Genomic DNA, 16,076 nt, shown 5'->3' on the forward strand with positions numbered 1-16,076 from the left:
TTCTAAGTACATACATCTTACAAAGTTTTGGGTAGCACGTGGTTTACTGTGATGCTTTGTGAATTTTCTGAATCGCAAGTCTAAAAATAATTTTTAAAAAGTGCGAATTTGTGCCTATATTGCAGGAAGTAAGGCGGGGATAAAAGTGTCAGTTTGTGCCCACCTTGTCTTTTATGTTGTTTAGTTTTTGTTCCAAGTCTCTCTGCTCCCTGGCACCTTCTAACACTGAATGTGCAACCTACATCGAGAAAGGAACACAGTGAGTTAGTATCATCTTACTCAAAGAGGAAATTAATGTAGCATGTCCTAACTGTATCATGTTGTAGAAAGGTGCTATCCTGGTCATCACTTTTAGTAGTGCGTGTGGAACTGCACTCACTCCCATAAATCTGAGCCAGGGTGCTTGCTGAACCGGAATCAAACACCAGATTTCCAAAAATTAATAAAGTAATAGAGGTCCAGGCACTCCTTGGTTCAAGACGGGTACTTTATTAGGAACCACAACAGCAAAGTTTCGACCCCAAAAGGTCTTTGTCAAGTACCTGTCTTGAACCAAGGAGTGCCTGGACCTCTATTACTTTATCCTGGTCATCACTGTCACCGTCGTCTCCCTGGATTAAAAACCCTTTTATTTAATTCCCCTATGAGTTCGGGACATTGCCTTCTCATCCATTTTATCTTTAATTCATTCTCTTACCGAACAACCAGACCACCCGTATGTGGAGTGTGCCACTCATTAATTTCTATCACCTCCCTAACACTTCTAAAACCGCAAGCGTTCTAAGCAGTCGGCTGGGTGGTCGTCGTTCGGTATACGAACACAGGGAGTTTACAGTATGCTGAGTCTGAATATGTTATTTTTATTGAGATTGGATGTATGGTTTTAGAGTTATGAAAGTTGTGTAGAAAGTATGTTTTAACTGTATGTGTAATTGAGTTTCCTCTCAGGATAAGGGGAGGGAATATGTGGGATGTAACTGTGATATGATTGGTTGTTTTATCCCTCCCTGTGGGCGGTCCTGTATTTGCAACAACTGTAATAAAAACCAGGCTGGGTGTCCCAGCACGCGAGTTCCTGTTTTAACCCTCAAAGTGAAGTGTCGTCTCATTCTTGGGGGAGGATTTATTGTATGCTGTTCCAGTTTGACTGCTAGGAGTGTAAACCTATTCGTATGGTTTCCTATTCAACTGTCTACAGCATTCATATGCTTGAGAGGATTTATATGCTTCTTCGGTTCGGTGATTGTGGTGTCTACCAGAGTGCTTGGGGTCCTCAGGAAACGCTAGGAGCATCCTTTAACGGAGGTACCCAGTCGGGGTGCCAGGCGATCCGTTACATACCTATGTTCAGCTAGATTTGTATGGCAAGAGCGACGATCGGTGGGAACTAGCTCCCATATCCACAAACCCCTATGTTCGATATTTTGGACTGTTGTGTATTCCCGAAAGAGAATGTGCCCTACATGGAAATTTCGAACCCCTGAACCGATCTGGGTGATCTTTGGATATATTGGTCCCCAAAATCGGGGATATCAGGGGATATAACTTTTTTGTGGGGTTTACTTGGGTTTTAAGGCTACTTTTGGGGTACTGCTGAAATGTATGTTTTCTGGGTCTGGAGATAATTGAGGTAATACAGTTCATGACTGTGGCAAAATTAACCTCACCACTGGTTCTTGGAGGTGCCTGTTTGCCAGCCTCCTACCCTGTGACTATGGCCCCTGTGATAGAACTTGGTTAAAACCACTGTTTGGCCCTTTTGGACTTCTGATATTAATTATTCAGTGGCACTTTGAACTCCCAAGCGGTTGAAGTGGTTCGAAGCAGCACTTCGAACACGTGGCAGTGGCCATCTTTAGCTGCAAGTACAATGAGTGGAGTTTGGTCATCGCGTTCATGGTACTCAAATCGGACACTCGACAGCACGAACACCGCTAACTATTTACCTTCCGTGGATGTTCGGCTATTCGAACGGGAGTCGAACAGTGTTCGGTATTTTGTGTGCACTTTGAATACCCGAAGCAGACCGACCAGACAGCCTAATTCTCTGGAATGGTTTTAGGCATGGTCAGTCAAAATGTGACTTCCAGGAAATTCCTGAACTGATCTGGGTGATTTTTGGATATGTTGGTGACCCAGATTAGGGCTATCACGGGATGTGACATTTGTGGGGATATTATGTGTTTTGTGGTACGCCTGGGACTTTATAGATGTGTTTTTTCTGCCTGGACATAATTGGGTTAATACAGTATCTCCCAGGCAGAGGGGAGGGATTGTATGCCATGTGTGGGAGTGTCATGCCTTGTAACCTTACTGCTATTGGTCTGTGAATATTGTCACTCAGTTTCCCACAAGGTTCATGTGGGCGTACCCCTTGCATGGGGATTGTCATATAAGGCCAAATGTGGCACCATTAAAATGAGTTCCTCTTCACCCTCAACATAGTCTCATTTCATGTGTGGAGGGGACAGCTATATTCACTCTGGGGATTGCTATACTTCTTATACTCCCCTGGGTTCTAATCACTATCTCTTTCAGCTGTTCCTGCTACACTGTCTGGAGTAGGAGAGCTTCACCCACTGGAAGCTGGATCCTGGTCTTGGGTCCAGGGTCCAGGGTGGGAGGAGGACTGCGAGACCCCAACCAAGCTGCGGCAGTTCGTGGGGTCTACGGTGCTGATGGTGTCTGGTGGAGTGCTTGGAGTCCTCGGTGAGCACTAGGAGCATCGATTGACGGAGGCACCCGGTCGGGGTGCCAAGCGGTCCATCATAAAGACTCAATTATCTCCCAGGCACAGGGAAGGGGTTCACTTTATGGGAGTGTCCTGGATCTGAGAGCCAATGTGGTTGTGTAATTGTTTCTACTGTGGTTTACTCTCAGGTCCAGAGGGGAGTGCCTCTTGCATAGGGATTGACATAATAGGCTGTTTGTGGATCCATTAAAACCAGTTATCTCTCAGCATACAGGGAGTGCAGAATTATTAGGCAAGTTGTATTTTTGAGGATTAATTTTATTATTGAACAACCACCATGTTCTCAATGAACCCAATATCAAAGCTGAATATTTTTGGAAGTAGTTTTTAGTTTGTTTTTAGTTATAGCTATTTTAGGGTGATATCTGTGTTTGCAGGTGACTATTACTGTGCATAATTATTAGGCAACTTAACAAAAAACAAATATATACCCATTTCAATTATTTATTTTTACCAGTGAAACCAATATAACATCTCAACATTCACAAATATACATTTCTGACATTCAAAAACATAACAAAAACAAATCAGTGACCAATATAGCCACCTTTCTTTGCAAGGACACTCAAAAGCCTGCCATCCATGGATTCTGTCAGTGTTTTGATCTGTTCACCATCAACATTGCGTGCAGCAGCAACCACAGCCTCCCAGACACTGTTCAGAGAGGTGTACTGTTTTCCCTCCTTGTAAATCTCACATTTGATGATGGACCACAGGTTCTCAATGGGGTTCAGATCAGGTGAACAAGGAGGCCATGTCATTAGATTTTCTTCTTTTATACCCTTTCTTGCCAGCCACGCTGTGGAGTACTTGGACGAGTGTGATGGAGCATTGTCCTGCATGAAAATCATGTTTTTCTTGAAGGATGCAGACTTCTTCCTGTACCACTGCTTGAAGAAGGTGTCTTCCAGAAACTGGCAGTAGGACTGGGAGTTGAGCTTGACTCCATCCTCAACCCGAAAAGGCCCCACAAGCTCATCTTTGATGATACCAGCCCAAACCAGTACTCCACCTCCACCTTACTGGCGTCTGAGTCGGACTGGAGCTCTCTGCCCTTTACCAATCCATCCATCTGGCCCATCAAGACTCACTCTCATTTCATCAGTCCATAAAACCTTAGAAAAATCAGTCTTGAGATATTTCTTGGCCCAGTCTTGACGTTTCAGCTTGTGTGTCTTGTTCAGTGGTGGTCGTCTTTCATCCTTTCTTACCTTGGCCATGTCTCTGAGTATTGCACACCTTGTGCTTTTGGGCACTCCAGTGATGTTGCAGCTCTGAAATATGGCCAAACTGGTGGCAAGTGGCATCTTGGCAGCTGCACGCTTGACTTTTCTCAGTTCATGGGCAGTTATTTTGCGCCTTGGTTTCTCCACACGCTTCTTGCGACCCTGTTGACTATTTTGAATGAAACGCTTGATTGTTCGATGATCACGCTTCAGAAGCTTTGCAATTTTAAGAGTGCTGCATCCCTCTGCAAGATATCTCACTATTTCTGACTTTTCTGAGCCTGTCAAGTCCTTCTTTTGACCCATTTTGCCAAAGGAAAGGAAGTTGCCTAATAATTATGCACACCTGATATAGGGTGTTGATGTAATTAGACCACACCCCTTCTCATTACAGAGATGCACATCACCTAATATGCTTAATTGGTAGTAGGCTTTCGAGCCTATACAGCTTGGAGTAAGACAACATGCATAAAGAGGATGATGTGGTCAAAATACTAATTTGCCTAATAATTCTGCACTCCCTGTAGAGCCTGCTTGAAGTGCTAAATCACTAGCTTTTGTAATAGCTGTTCCTGCTCTGCATTACAGCATCCCTCCCATTAGAGGGAAAAGAACATCTCTGGCGTCGGAACCCCTCTTCCCATTGGGGTGGCCGCCACATCTGGTGGCAGCGGTGGGATGGTTCTTTTCCCCTAGAGGGGATACTGCATCTTGATCCGAGAACGGAATGAGCGGATTGAGAATCGCTACGAAGATACATTTTTACCCTGCAGTCAAAGAAGGCTTGCTTACTCAGTACGCAGTAACCCCTGAGGTGTACCGGAGACGGTTCTGGGAATCCAGAAAGCAAAGTGGGGATTCTTACACCGAGTGGGCCTGCCGCCTTCACAGAACAGCATCTCACTGGATTACAGGCTGTCAAGCGAGCTCAGGAGAGGACGTATTGCAACTATTTCTACTGGAACATTTTTACAATACCCTGCAGCTGGAGATAAAGGGAATAGATCCGAGACCCCTCACCTTGCCTAAAGCATCTCAACTGGCCGACGAATATACCGACTCCAGGAAAGCAGAGCATGCCCCGGTAAGACCTTCTTTCCCTCGCCCCGAATTCTGGGCTCCTAGACAGCAACCCGCCCCACCCAGGAACGGGGTGAGGTGTTTTTGTTGCAAGCAATTAGGACATGTTTGGAGTGATTGTTCCCTGGAGCCCCCCATACTTACATGGAGCCGCCCCAACACTGCACCACCCCGCACCCCAGGTCCGGCCGCCAATTGCTTGGAAACTGAAATTAACCTAGAGGAATATTGGGGAGTACTGCATGAGGCTGATCCGATCCAAGCAGCCACCCGAGACAACCGGAAACACCACTGGCAAATTTTGGTGGTAGACGGGCAATCGGCCCATTGATTAAGAGACACTGGACCTACCCTGACTTTGGTCTAGCGCCACTTGGTACGAGCAAGGGACACATCGGACAAACTGTCGCTGTCCAGGTAGCTGGGGGTGCTGTATATCGCCTACCCACTGCCCGAGTTCATCTGGATTGGGGAGCTGGATCCGGCACCATGAACATGAGGGTTATGAAGGACTTACCAGCTGAGGTCCTATTGAGTAATGACTTAGGTCCGCTAACTTCAGCTTACATCACCAACAAACCTGCTGAAGCCCATCCTGTTACCACAGTCCTCGCTTGCCTGGGAACACTGCTGTACATTGTAACATGTGAGTTCAAAGTCACAGAGCATGCTAAGGCTCTTCGAAATTATTCATCTTCACACAAAAGAAGAGAAGCAGCACTAAAAGAAGACCGGCTATAACCTGCCTTTTTACTTCTGTTTGTGAGTGTTTTTTAGTTCCCTATTTTATGTATTTTAAGTTTTCTGTCTGCGCTATTGGTCTCCCTTTGTACTTTTAGGTCGTGCTTTTTGTTGTTTTCCCCTTTCGAGTTACTCTTTGGACCCACCTTGATCTCATTAGGGAACACTGGGAAGGGGAAATGGAACATGAAGGGACCCCCATCGTACCATATGTCCTAGAACTCAGAGACCGCATGGAGCAGTTGGCTAGGCTGGTAAAGGACAATCTACAGGCGGCCCAGGGGCGACAGAAGGTTTGGTGCGATCTCGGTGGGACAGAAAGTCCTGGTACTAAAGCCTCACCAAAGCCTACCAGGCAAGACAAACTTCAGGTACAAGGTGGTGGAACAGCTCTGTGACACCACCTGTGTAGTCGCCAGCTGAGTCGATGAGAGGATACGATGATCCTTTCATATAAACATGCTGAAAGAATACCAAGAGAGGCAGGAGGACATAGCTGCTGTATGTGCCCCAGTTACAGACGAACCAGACAGTCTCCACCTCCCCGATCTACTAGAAAGTGATGCGCAAACTGATCTCATCAGTCAGGTGAAGTGTAGGAGATAGGTTAACAGAGGCAGAAAGGGGCCAGTTATTAAAAAGTAAGCAGCAGACCTTCTCTCAAGAGCCAGGGTACACCACTCTAGTTACCGAGATGAGATCCTCAGACCCCTTGTGAGACCATATACTGGTGCGGTTGACCCCTGGGTTCCTCCTAATGCAAGACAGTGCTAGACCTCATGTGCCTGGAGTGTGTCAGCAGTTCCTGCAAGACGAAGGCATTGATGCTATGGACTGGCCCGCCCATTCCCCAGACCTGAATCCAATTGAGCACATCCGGGACATCATGTCTCGCTCCATCCACCAACGTCACGTTGCACCACAGACTGTCCAGGAGTTGGCAGAGGCCTTTGTCAGGGGTCTGGGAGGAGATCCCTCAGGAGACCATCCGCCACCTCATCAGGAGCATGCACAGGTGTTTGTAGGGAGGTCATACAGGAACGTGGAGGCCACACACACTACTGAGCCTCATTTTGACTTGTTTTAAGGACATTACATCAAAGTTGGATCAGCCTGTAGTGTGTTTTTCCACTTTAATTTTGAGTGTGACTTCAAATCCAGACCTCCATGGGTTGAAAAATGTGATTTCCATTTTTTCATTCTTGTGTGATTTTGTTGTCAGCACATTCAACTATGTAAAGAACAAAGTATTTCAGAAGAATATTTAATTCATTCAGATCTAGGATGTGTTATTTTTGTGTTCTCTTTATTTTTTGAGCAGTGTATAAACGGACACTCGAAGGCGCGAACACCGCTGGGACTTCAATATCTACCTATGTTCAGCTAGATTTGTATGGGAAGAGCGACGTTTGGTGGGAACAAGCTCTCGAACAAGAAACATGGACTGAGCAAACCTATGAACTCCTACGTTCAGTATTTTGGACTGTATTGTGAATTCCCGAAAGAGACCAACCACACAGCCTGATTTCATCAAACTCTTTCGGGCAGGAGCCTCATGTGCGGTCGGTCAAAATGTGCCCTCCATGGAAATTTCAAACCGATCTGGGCTATCAGGGGCTATAACTTTTGTGGAGTTTCCTTGGGTTTTAAGGGTACTTTTGGGGTATTGCTAAAATGTATGTTCTCTGGGTCTGGAGATAATTGCGTTAATACAGTTCATGACTCAATTATCTCCCAGGCACAGGGGAGGGATACACTTATTCTGTATGGGAGTGTCCTGGATCTGAGAGCCAATGTAATAGTGTAATTTTTTTCTACTGTGGTTTACTCTCAGGTCCAGATGGGAGTGCCCCTTGCTTGGGGATTGACATAAAAGTGTTGCTCCATTAAACCCAGTTATCTCTCAGCATAGAACCTTGTCTGCTTGGAGTGCTAAATCACTAGCTCTTGTAAGAGCTGTTCCCACTCTGCATTACAGCATCCCTCCCAGTAGGGCGAAAAGAACATCTCTGGCGGTGGCACCGCTCTTCCCATCGGGGTGGCCGCCACAGTTCGGGTTTCCTATGTTTCCCCAAGTGCTAAGAGACTCTCAGGACTGCGGAGCTCTGTTAAAATATTGGGGTTCTGTGTTTTGCAGACGGTCTTGAACCTGGTTACATTTATGGGAAAGTTTGTTCTATTGAACAGGTTTCTTGGCAGCATGGAGGATACAGCATTATGTAGGTTAATGTGATAATCCCTCCCTGCGGCAAGTTATCTGGAGCATGAATATATATAGTTGTGTCAATATTTGTTTATTTGTTGATGTAAACTTCTCCTGAGAGTTGTACTTTTGTGTCCTGTATGTCTGGAGGGAGTATAAATGTGTGTGCATGTTCCCTAATAAACGGAGTTCCTGTTTGACCCTCAAGCATTCGGTCTCAGCTTCTTGGGGGCAGATATATCAACTTCAGAGGCCGATACTCTGATATTGTCTGAGGAACCAGCAAGAGGCTTAGCTGTCAGTAGTTTGTATATCCCGCCAGGATTCTGAGACCCGCTACAGTTGGTGGCAGAAGTGTAACCTGTTTCCTCCTTTACGGAGCAGCTCCAAACCACCACTGGGATCTTGTCAGTGACATCGGCTGTTATCCCAACAACAGGCAAAAAAGGGAACCTGTTAACAGTGGCCGAAACTCATAGAAAACAGACAGAGGTACCAATGGCTAGCATTCTTGCGAGCTTGTAAAGTTGATAACTGGGTGTCCGAATACCAGAGGCAGATGAAAGTCAAGCGGGACTGGCCTGCCTCAGAGAATAACACCTTCAGTGTGGGGGAACAATATTCGACAGGCCCTTTGTAGAGAAGCCCTCGATGTGTGGTGCCAACACCTGGGCAAGTATCTCCCCAATCCAGAGCAACATATATGGGACCAGGTAGAATCTCTGCTGTTTTGTTACTTGTTAAATATTTAGCAGGCTCTCCAATTCTGCTTATGCTCTCTAACAACAACTAGATCGTTTTGGCTGTGGAGCCTGTGCAGCGCCACCTGTTGGTTGTTAACGATCTTGCAAGCCTGTACGGTGCCATATGTTGGTTGTAAAGATTTTGCAACAGTTATGTGCAGCTCCACCTGTTGGCTGCAACTGTTATGTGATCTAACTGAATAGCAAGACTTGGTAATTAGCATATTGAGGTAGGTTTGCATATTCTGGTTTCTGCAGACAGGGGACATTTTTCGTGTTAGTCATTGTCTTCCTCACCCTTTTATAGATATGTTATTGTTTTATTATGAGTTCCTGTATGTTTCCCCATATGATTTTGTTATATGCAGTGGATTGAGTGTGTCACCATTAGTTAAATGTAATGTGGATAGGGGCTAGTCCTGAGTGAAAATAAAGTATTGTGTTAGTTTTGTTGCAACTGTATGTCCTGTGTGGTTTATTCAGGGATCCCAGTAACAGAGTTTTGGATCTGTTGGCTGGCTCCACTGGTCCCTGATACTGAGGATGTGTTAAAGCCTTGGCCTGAGAGCCCCATCCTCTCATCCTAGCCATATACCCATTAATTCCATAAATCTGTCACTGTTATGTTCCCATTATTCCCCATCTGCTTATCACAGCCACCAAAGTCTAATAACATCTAATATCATGCCATGTCCATCAAACCACACCGGATCCATGCCATGTGTCCAGCAGCTCCCACCACCATGTATTTATATAAATCTCTATCCCAACATACTAGCTCCATGTGGTTCTAGACCATGCAGTTACTTGTGTAGCAAGATCCTTGCGGTAGCGCTCCAGTTCCTTCATTGCTTTTTGACTGTGCTCAAGGAACGAGGCGTGAGCCTCCATCAGATCCAACATCTGAAACCAGAAAATTCAGAAAAGTGGTAAAAACAACAGACTATCATTCCCACGGCATCCCACCAAATCTTTGAAACATGCACTCTAAGCAACATTAGTACTACAGATTATTGCATCATTGTACCATTATCAAACAAACGTGCAAAAAAAAAAACTTAAACTACTTAGATATTCTTCTGCTCTGCTCATTTAAATTTAAAGAAAAGGTGATCCCTAGCCAAATAGGTTTGAGAAACACCAAAAAAGGAGTTCTATATTAACACCATAAAATAGAGCCTTCAAAGAGCCTTCTTTAATTTTATTTTTACTCCACAGAGATCAGTACCTAAAGATTACTATTATTCCAAGCTATTTACTGGGAAGTTTACTTTAAACTGGGAGGTTGTCTGACACTCATATCCGGAGTCTTATCTTATTTTTCTATTTTAGGATAAACCCTAATTACTATCCTTTATTGAAGGGTCTATTTTCTGGTGTTAATATAGATTATGGAAAGATTCAGACAATAAGAGTTTCTACCTATCTACACCATTGGTTCTGCCGTAATATATACAGTCTCCCCTGTGTGCTTATAGTTGTGATGGTGTTTTAAGTTTCCTTTTTTTCTCTGGGGCCAGTTTATGCCCTACAATAAAATGTTTTTTTAATTCATATACATAGTACTGCATTCATAGAACTCCTTTTTTGGTGTTTCTCAAACCTATTTGGCTAGGGATCACCTTTTCTTTAAGTGTCTCTGTATATATACAATGGTTATCCCCTAGTGGAGTTCTATGGACACACTTTAGATTGTACTCTTTTGTACTCCTTTACTCTGCTCATTTAAATAAAACAAACCCATACAATCTGGGAGATATACATGCAGTCGAAGAGAGGCTTTAGGTATTGCACTATATCTGAGTGGATTTTGTGACACGCTCACATTGATTGCCCTGGAGGGATCAAACTCCTAGTGATCAGTGAATCTCCTGGGCTATGTACCAGATCAAATATATGGACTGCAATTTTATTGTTCAAAATGTGAAACTTTTCAAAACAAAACAGGTCAAAACTAAAAAATAATAAATAAAAAAATAGAGTACTCTTAAATGCGAAGTGAGTCTCCTCAGTGTCTTTACTCCTTATCTGTACCAGTCGCACATAAACTGTCTTGCATACCGTGGTAGAGGTAAAATTCGCCAAACCCGGTCTTGTATACCTTCCGTCCACAATTACACCACCTTTCCTCTCACACAATATATTGTGCTAACACAGGAGGTCTCCTAGATGGAGCTTCTATCTCCCAGGAGATCAGAAATTCCTTGGATATTGGGAATGTAAGTGAATTTGCCTGTTCTGGAGATATTGTGGGGAGTAAAATGTTATTTAAGAATGTGTTAAAAGGGGGTTGGAATTGTTCTGGATCATCTTTAAATCAGCACTGTCACCGTTTGGAGACTTTGCTGAATTTGCAAATACCTCGACAATGACATCATCGCTGGGGGTCCGGTGGCTGAGCAGGACAGGTAAAGGTGAGTTTAATTACCTGAACCTGTCCCTCGCGGCCGTTGCTATCTTGGATCCTCCACAGACACAGCCAATTCGCTGCAGCGGTCACTGATTCTATCTTCACGGAATACTCAGTTTCCAGGGGGATAACAAAGCCCCTTTAAGATTATATAGAGTGTTATAATAATGAGCTAAGCCAGTGACAATCTGAATAGGATTGAAAATCTTTGTTCCAGAATAAGTGATTAAATGAAGAATTCTAGTTTGGTTGAATCTAGATTTAAATTTACAAGCTAAGTATAAAAAGGCATCCCAATTTAATCCCAAAGAATGCTGTACTTGGAGAGAATGTTATGCTCTTTGTTATTTTTTTATTTTTTTAATAAGCATATTATCAGTAGTGTTTTGTATATATTGTGTGCTGAGTGGGAGTTTGTGATGACGTGCACGTAAGTCACGCCTTGCGGATGATGCAGGCCGAGCAATCCTAGCGTGGGGAGGCAGCAGGGAGCTAATGCCCGGCTGGACGCACTAGAGAGAGAGGAGGACCCCTGGTGTTGGCACTACACAGGGGTTCAGGAAGGCTGCCTACTCCCAAGAGGGGAACGGAGTGTGTGGCATGTGGAGTGCCTGATTTCCCACAGCTTAACTCCACCAATATATCCAGAGGATGCAGGAACAAGTAATAAATCCAAGAGAATATCCAGCACAGTCAGCAATAAAGTCCCATAATATCCCATCATCTTTCCCAATCACTGGACGACACACAGTATCAGGAGTAGAACTGAACAAACTTTTAATCACACAACCCCTGCTTTTATGCAATGCTCCCATGCAAGGGAGACACCCACAATAATTAGTACATTAACCAATAAAGTACAAGGTACAACCAACACATCTCCTCCCATCAGCTTGTCTGTTAACAGAATTAAAATGTACATATTTTTCCCCAAATTCTAGATGTACCCCAAATACTATGTGGTATCCCTGATAGCTCTGATCTGGGTGAATAACATATTCAAAAATCACCCAGATCGGAACAGGGGTTCGGGAGTTATGGGCTATAAAAGTTAGGTGGATTTCCCTTTAGTTCCACTGAAGCATGGCTCTCCAGCCCAAACTTTCCAGCTCAAACCAGTTCCAATTAGTCTGGCAGTGTGCCTGGGACAACGCCCTGTTGGAGAACAATGGGACAGGAAACGGGGAGGGGTACACCTTCCTATTCACAATTATACACAGTCAAATAAAAATCCATCAGGCCCAAAGACTGTCTTTAAAGGGCAATAGCCCCCAGGGCCATAATCACTGGGCAGGAGGTGAGCCATCAGCCCCCTCCAAGAAAATTGGGGCATACTCTGGTATAGGACCCAGTCCGCTACATTTCTCCCCTTTACCAAAAAGACTATCCAGACTCCAGACCTCCAATCGGTCTGGGGTGCTGATAGTCGGCCGGCATTTCTTACCCGGTGTAGCTGTCCCGGTGTCCTCCTGCCACATGTGCCCAGTTGTAAATCCATAGTCTGGTAGCAAAGTAACCAGGGCGCCCTCTCCCCTGGTTGGACAAAACTGTTGCTGGGGACGGCGGATGCAGTTCCCCTCTTCTAGACCTGGTGGGTCGAGGCCAGCAAAACTTAGCTCTGTGGTCCTCGGTGCCCTTAATAATAACATCTTACTGTATTGTTGCCCTTTTCTCCTTTCTTCTTAAATATAATGCAATCCCCGAGGAGGAATAGAGGAAAAAAAAGGGGGGGGGGTCTATTTGACATTATTTAACATTAGTGCATATCGATCTCTTATCTCCAGCCACTGATGCCACCTTCGTTTATAAGAGTCTTCTCTACCCTTTACTCGGCTTGCCATTTTTTCATGAAAGCTAAAAGAATTAAATCTACACAAGACCTCTGTCTATTGTTGGTGTTTGTTTATGTTGCCATTTGTAGGCTATTGAAATCTTTGTTGCTGTTAGGCAATGGATAATTATAATTTTTTCTACCCGGAGCGGTGTGGGGAATATATGAAGTAAGAAGCACTCTGGTCTAAATGGGATATTAACCTTCAGTGCTACCCTAAAAAATGTGTCGATCTCCTCCCATAGTTTAATAATACTAAGGCACGACCAGAAAATATATAGTAAAGACCCCTCATGTTTTAAACATCGCCAACGTAAGTTGCTCGTCCCCGGGAAAATATGTGCCAATTTGGCTGGCACCCAGTACCATCGCATAATAATTTAGCAATAAGCTTCCCAGTGATTAAGACTACTGGAAGCCCCTTTAGTTATCCTTAGTGCCTGAAACCAACTGTCACGACTAGTGTGGTCCAGCACGCAGAAACTATATAAACATATACATAAACAAGGAAAGGAAAATAAAAGGACAGAGCTTAAACCGGACCTTAGAATGGCCGGACTAATACGATAGAGAGAGAGAATGGTCAAAGGGAAAGCCGAGGTCAAGGAAGCCAGAAAATACACAATACCGTTTACCGAAGCCAAGTCAGGGAAACCAGAATTCAGAATAACCAGGGAAAAGCCAAGATCAGGATTCCAGGAAATCAGAAACACGAAATTAGAGCGCTCTCAGGAAACCAGGAAACGGAAACCACGACAGGGCAAGGTACTGGGGTGAGTTAGGGATTTAAATATCCCTCTCTATGCTCTGATTGGTCAGAGGGCAAAACTCCTTTACTGTGTTAACCTCTACCACTTCAGCTGGAAGGCTAGGGTTTCTTAGGTTCCCCTTGTGTTAAAAGAGTATTGTAACAAAAGGACAGAGCTTTAGTATTTGGGCATTCTCCCTGTGCATTTTAGAGCAAATCGCTGGATTTTTTTGATTTTATTTGTTTGTAATATGTTCCTAATTCGTAGGTATGTGAATATTTCCCTAGGTGGTAGAGAGTATTCTTTAACCAAATCAGGAAATGATTTAATACCTGAATCATTATATAGTGACCGTATATGGCGTACCCCTAGCTGGATCCAGTAATCCAGCTGCAAATCTGACATAAAAGCAGACAGAGTCTGCAAGGGTGCTTCAAATAATAAGTCTTGTCCTAATGAGAGTTTAGAAATGGACTCTCTCCATATATGCAAAATAATTTTTGTAGGTGGGAGCAGATCTGTTGCCTTATTACATACTTTAATCCCCGACCATAGAGTGGAAGTTAGTGAACCTTGTGGGAACTGAGAGCTTTCTAGTGATAGCCATAGCGGAAAAGAAGCCCTTTCTAGAGTCAAGAGACCTTGGGCAAGTATAGTAGCCTTATAATAATTTTTTACATTTGGGACACCTCAACCACCTTTAACAAATGGAAGCCACAATTGGTGTTGCGCAATTCTTGGTGGTTTCCTTTTCCATATATGTGCATTAATCAATAACTGGAATTTCCGAAGTATAGTATTTGGCAATGTGCGAAAAAGATAAAGAATGTGTGGCAAAATCATCATTTTTATTGTTTGTATATGGCCTAACCAAGATATTTCTTTATTCTCCCATGTTTTAAGTTGATGGTCCATTTTATGTATTAGTGGTAGGTGGTTTTCTTTTATTATCAACTTGTGTGTTGTGGGGAGTTTGATACCTAAATAAGAGATGGATGTTTTGCGCCAGTCAAACGGGTATATCGATTTTAATCGTCGTGTGATGTCTGTTGGAAGTCCTAAAACCAATGCCTGTGATTTTTTAGAGTTATTTTTGTAGTATGATATTTGACCAAATCTTTCAGGCGTGGTCAGTAGCTGTGGAATTGATGATTCTGGGTCTGATAAGAATAAAAGGACATCATCCGCAAATAGAGCAATTTTTTATTCCCCTATTGGCGTAGTTACACCTTTAATAGCTTCCTGGGCTTTAATATATCTTATTAGGGGCTCCATACACAGGATCAAAATCAATGGTGATAGTGGGCAGCCTTGCCTAGATCCATTTGTTATTTGAAATGATCTGGACAGAAAACCAGAATTATATATTTTGGCCATAGGGTTAGAGTAAAGGGCCATTAAGTTACTCAAAAAGGCTGTAGGAAACCCCATTCTTATTAATACTTCTTGCATATAGGACCAATTTAGTCGATCAAACGCTTTCTCAGCGTCAAGGGCTAATAATATGCCCCTTTGGTTGTTAGTTTGTGCCCAAGTGATTAAGTTTAGAAAATGGTGAGTATTGTCTCCTGGTTGTCTTGATGGGACAAACCCTGATTGCTCCGGTGAGATCAAATCAAATAACGTTTGATTCGCATAGCTAAAATCTTTGCATATATTTTAATATCTGTATTTAATAAGGAAATAGGTCTTAAATTAGCACTCTCATTAGGGGCTTTGCCTGGTTTGAGCAAAGTCATTATGTGTGCCAGAAGCATTTCTTCTGGTAAAGACCCAGAAATCTTAAAATGATTAAATAAGTTTGTAAGATATGGTGTGAGTTGAGTTTCAAAAGTCAAGTAAAAGTTTTTTGGAAACCCATCTGGACCCGGAGCTTTATTTTTAGGAAGTGTGTATATGGCCTTCCTTACTTCATCTTCGGAAAACTGTTCAAAAAGAGCATTAATTTGCTGGTCAGATAATCTAGTCAGATTAACCTCATTAAGAAAGGTGGATATTTCCTCTTTTGAGGGCTGATGGAACTTTATGTCCAATTTTAAGTTGTATAATTTATAGTAAAAGGAAGCCAACTCATCTACTACCTCTTGCGGATTATACAATTTTGTGCCATTTGAATCTAACAAGAATGGTATTTTAGTCTGTAGGTATTGTGTCTTTAGTTTGCTCGCTAATAATTTACCCGCCTTATTGCCCTGTAAATAGTGGGTCTGTATAAGTTTTCTCATTTGTCTCTCCATTATATTTATAGACTCCTCTTGCAATGTTTGTTTATTACTTGCTATTTGCTTAGTTAGTATTTTAGTGGGGTTTCATTTATTTGCTTTCTCTAGTTCACTAAGCT

The 16,076-nt window shown here is 43.3% G+C and overlaps 1 protein-coding gene across 1 annotated transcript in view; it reads right to left on the minus strand.

Moving 5' to 3' along the window:
- ACAP1 (ArfGAP with coiled-coil, ankyrin repeat and PH domains 1) overlaps nucleotides 1-16,076 on the minus strand; it is a 292,765-nt gene that overhangs the window by 186,711 nt on the left and 89,978 nt on the right. Inside the window, exons 8-9 of the mRNA XM_063449848.1 lie at nucleotides 9,553-9,648; nucleotides 164-238 (exon numbers count right to left, since the gene is read on the minus strand). Coding sequence (XP_063305918.1) covers nucleotides 164-238; nucleotides 9,553-9,648 — 171 coding nt within the window. The remainder of the gene's footprint in view (nucleotides 1-163; nucleotides 239-9,552; nucleotides 9,649-16,076) is intronic.

This window comes from Pelobates fuscus, chromosome 3 (genome assembly GCF_036172605.1).
Source record: "Pelobates fuscus isolate aPelFus1 chromosome 3, aPelFus1.pri, whole genome shotgun sequence".
Lineage (NCBI taxonomy): Eukaryota > Metazoa > Chordata > Amphibia > Anura > Pelobatidae > Pelobates > Pelobates fuscus.